Here is a 4,728-nt window from a genome sequence, read left to right on the forward strand (position 1 = left end):
GGAGAAACCTCAAAGTCGGTGACATTGTGATGGAAAAGACAGAAGATCAACCTCGCAACGAGTGGAAATTGGCTAAAGTTGTAGAGACAGTAACTGATAAAGATGGACTAGTGAGGAGAGTGAAGATTCGTGTTGGAGATCAGAAGATGGGAAAGGAGGGACAGCGTTCTGGCAAGCCATCCATCGTTGAACGTCCAGTGCAGAAGCTGATCCTGCTCCTAGAGACTGTTTAATCACCCCCTTCACTCCACAACCTATCCTTTACAGTATGAAGAGTTTATGGACATTTTTGACTCAAGCACTAAAGGTTAAAGGTCACATGGTTTAGAAATCATTCATGCTTTACATCTAATAAGGGGATGAAAAACCAGTAATGATTTGGTGGGAGTGTAAATGACCTTTAATATGAGCATAGTATTTTTATAAATGTGTTTTTATGTTTACTTAGTAACATTCTTTAAAGCCAGGCTTTTATTTTTTATATATTAAGCAGACGGATATTTAGTGCTTTTATTTTGAAAGCGTCTCGCTGAGACCTCGTACACATCCGGTGCTTCGGAGTTTACCGGCAGAAGGAAAAGTCTGTCTGCAAGGCTAAAAGAGTGTCTTCAATGCTAAAGGCAAGCAAAATGTGTCTAACCCACATGAAACGCCCTAGCACTTGGCTAATAAGGGGCACAAGGTTTGTTTTGTTACCATTTCATGCTATATTTATGTCCGGCTCGAGTTTGGTTGCCGTGGATATTTTCATGCATAAAACGTATTGTGGTTAGCGGTAGCTACTATTAGCATCGGCGAGCTGCCGTGTCGGTCTGTATTGAAGTGAGATGAAGCTATAAGCTAACTCGTAGGTTGTTTTATTAATGCAACAGAACGTATTTTGTCTGTTTTATATAAGGTCTGCTAAGGTTAAAAACTGTTTATTGGGTTAAAAACGAACGGTTAAAAATGCTAATTTCATGTCAAATATTGTTTTATATGTGAGGTTGTCTTTCAGTTAAAATGTGAATTTTCCCTCATGACTGTAACATCAATCGTAGCAGTTAAAACATATATTTAAATTCATGGAGTAAAACCTGTGAGTCTACAATAAGTTTATTAGATAAAAAGAGAGTCAACTTACATGATTGTTTGTGATAAAGGCAGTTAAAGGTAATTTCAAGTAAGAGTAAAGGTAACTGTATTTTGTTTTCTTCTTTTCATAGCTCTTACGGTGTGTTTACATTGAATACGGTCCAAGGAATAAAACATTGTGAACCATCAGTTTGAGAGTCCGACCATCATTTAGCCGGGGATGCTACATCCTGCTTGAGTTTTTTTTTTTTTATTACTTATTTATTTTTTTACTTTTCACGGCATTGTTTTGCGGCGTGATGGATCCCCAGTGTGTCGAGGTGCACTGATATTTTCATTTCGCCGCGATGACTCAAACCCCCTCTGAATCTCCTCGGTATAGACTGCAATCAATGTCTGCACCTCACCGTCGGTCCATTTGTGTACATCTTCCTGCTGTTTTCTTGTTGTTTACAGCGGTGTCTGCTAGGCTAATGCTCCCCTTCTGCTCCCCCTTTTAAAAATGCCGGTTGTTTTGGTGCTTTCTGGTAGCGTCAGAGCCTGCTCTAGCTTTAGCCAATCAGTGCCGGGTTAACCTCGAGCCCCACCCAGGAGCCTTTCAGGGCCGAATGGAGTACCTACCCTGGAGTAGGTACTCCGTTGGCCCCCGTAAAAGTTCCTGTATATGGCCCTTTTGGGGGAGTGCAGTGGAAACACGCACCAACGGGGCTGGCCCCGTAAAATTACCCCGAAGATCCTGCAATGGAAACACGGCTATACTCTCAGCCCTCAGTGTGATTTCTGCTTTCAGGGCTCTCCACTGAGGAAAAACAACACCTTCACAGTCACAGACTGATCTCAGTGGGACACATTTTGATATCAGAGGTTTCAGCATCACCAGACGGTCCAACATAAAAAAATGGGAAGAGTTTCTCAGTGAAAGTGTCTCTGTGAGTGTAGATGTGAGTCATGTCTTCAGGGTCGTAGAAGGACACCTCCCCCCTGTCATAGTCCAGCTGGACTCTGATCCTCTGGAGACTCTTCTTCACTGTCAAAGTCTCACCATCATCACCACTGGTGTATTTTCCATCACCATGCCATAAACACCAGATTCCATATTCTGGTGAAACAAATAACTCTCCCTTCCTGTTCACTGACTCTTCAGCCAAACCCACAGTCCAGCGAGGATGATCTCCCACCTCCACCTCCCAGCTGTGTTTCCCTGAGCTGAAGCCCTCAGAGCCCAGTATGTGGGCATGATTAGTGTTTCTCTCTGGATTGTCAGGAAGCTGCTGCTCTTTGTCTCCTTGTCTCACACTGGTCAGGCCATCAGACAGATGGAGCCAGGGACTTGCAGTGTTTGGGTCCAGGATGACAGGAGTGAAGTGGACCTTCTCCTTGATCTTCTCCCAGACTCTGAAGGACAGGTTGCCCAGGTGTTTGGCCTCATCTATCAGAGCTCCTGAGAGCAGCTGTGGATCTGACAGTGAGCACTGGGCTCTGGCTCTGGTCTGAGTGGCTTTATAACTGCTGAGGAACGCCACCTTGTGTTTCTGCAGCTCTTCTTCAACAGCACAGATACTGTCTGACAGAGAGGAGATCTGCTCCTCAATCATCCTCATCTCTCTGCTCATAGTCTTCCCCTTCTGCTCCTCTTCCTCCCTCAGAGCTGCCAGTCTGGACTCCTCTTCCTCTTTCAGGAGCTGGTGGAGCTTGTTGAACTCTGCTCTGATCTGCCTCTCTGTGGACGACAGCTGCTTCGTTGAGTGTTGAACCATTTCATTGTATGTTTTCTCCACTTGTTTATATTTTTTCTTCTTGTCCCGCAGAGACTTTAAGTCAGATTTCAGCTGCTCCTTCAGGTCACTGACTGCTTCTTCTACAGGAACCACCTTGTGGCTCTGGTGGACTGAAAACTCACAGACAGGACACACAGCTCTTTCTTCATCCTTACAGAACAATTTAGGTTCTTCTTGATGTTTACTACAAACCACCATTTGTTTCTCATGTTGCTTTTCAGTCTCTGATGAACCAGTTTTCTGTCTCCCAGCAAAGGAATCAGCCAGATCCTTCAGAGTAAAATTCACTCGTGGAAAATCCTTTGAAGATTTCCTTTTACAAATGGGACAGTTTTTGTTTTCAGCTTGTTCCCAGAACTGTTGCAGGCAGCTTGAACATAAGTTGTGGTTGCAGCTCAGAGACACAGGATCTCTGAAAGTCTCTGAACACACGTGGCAACTCAGGAAACTTTCAAAGAGAGCTCTCTCAGCCATTTCCTTATTATCTTGATTATATTTCAACAGGGAGACTCACCAAGTCATTGACTCTGCTCTTGAAAATAATCCAAACGTGTGTTTTCCAGTAGAGATCTCACACTGTAATGGCGTCTCAGCGCTGATCGACAATGAATGACAAATGTACTTTCGTTTTCTTCTACCTCTTGTCAATGATTAAATTATCACAGGCAGGAAATATAACCATGTTGTTGAGTCTCCAGCAGATGGAGCTGTCACCAAGTCAACCAGATGTTTTCCTCTTGATAACCAATTACATGATCTGTCAAACATATTTTAATACTTAAATGTGATGAAAATAGTAGTTTGACCAAGACAGTGTTATGAAGAGATCAAGATTTAAAAAAAAAAATAAAAATAATGTTGAGCACATTCATATTCAAACTACAGGAAATTATAATTTGTCATCATCATAAATTGTGGTTCCAGTTTTCAACTCTGAACTCCGAACCAACAGCTGCACACATAGTTCGTCTACAATGTGCAACAAAACCTTTCAAACACACAACATGAATCACTGTACAATGTGTAGAAAGTAGAACTCAGTTAAGCTAATTTATTGTGTGTAAAAATTCTGAATAAATATTTCTTTGAGGATCATCAAGCATCAGGAATATCAACTACAATTGTTAATACAACTCTTCTCGTCCAACACGCAGTGATTTAATCTTCACATAGTTTTAGATAATTTACTTTCTTTTGTAAATAAATGTTGAAGAGATGATTTTGTCATTTAAATAGTGTGTCCTGAAAACTGAGTGGAAGAGTTTCATCAAGACATTTGCTGTTTTGAAAACAAAAAGTAAGTATGAATCATTAATAAGTGAAGATGGAGAAAACACTGATTTTAAAATGTTGACGTTTAATACGTTTTGTAATGTGTAGCTACGGCTCATCATCATTTACTGGACATTGTAGTTTATCATTCATATAGACCATTTTTACATGTTACACCGAGCATCAAAATGAAGACACAATAGTTACATTTTTGATTAAAATAAAATGAAATGAAAACACTTGCTTCCAACAGAGCCAAAACGGATCAAGCTCATGAAATAATCAAAATATTTATCAGAATATTAACAACTACAATTGATGAACAAAACTGAAACAATCAAAACATCAGTACAGTGGATATAGACTATTATACAAAGTTGTTTGACATAGAAGAAAAGATGAAAATCACCAGGATAATGAACACCTTTGATTTGTTTAGTTTGTTTTCACATTATCTCACATATTATTTATTTATTTTCAGAATTGACACAACCTACAAACTCGATCTGTTTTCTGAAAGCTGTAAAAACAACAACAACAACAACAGGAGTTACTGTCAAGTCTGACATTATGAAAAATGAATTATAACTCTGTCTTCATGTAG

The 4,728-nt window shown here is 40.4% G+C and overlaps 1 protein-coding gene across 1 annotated transcript; it reads right to left on the minus strand.

Annotated features, from left to right (window-relative positions):
• Positions 1-1,898: 1,898 nt before the first annotated feature.
• Positions 1,899-3,326, minus strand: LOC310990728 (nuclear factor 7, brain-like; the record flags this gene model as incomplete). Its single annotated transcript, XM_083978215.1, has 1 exon — positions 1,899-3,326. The coding sequence occupies one exon, from the start codon at positions 3,324-3,326 to the stop codon at positions 1,899-1,901; it is 1,428 nt and encodes a 475-aa protein (XP_083834341.1).
• Positions 3,327-4,728: the final 1,402 nt, after the last annotated feature.

The sequence above is a fragment of the Trachurus trachurus genome (assembly GCF_905171665.1).
Source record: "Trachurus trachurus genome assembly, chromosome: 9".
Lineage (NCBI taxonomy): Eukaryota > Metazoa > Chordata > Actinopteri > Carangiformes > Carangidae > Trachurus > Trachurus trachurus.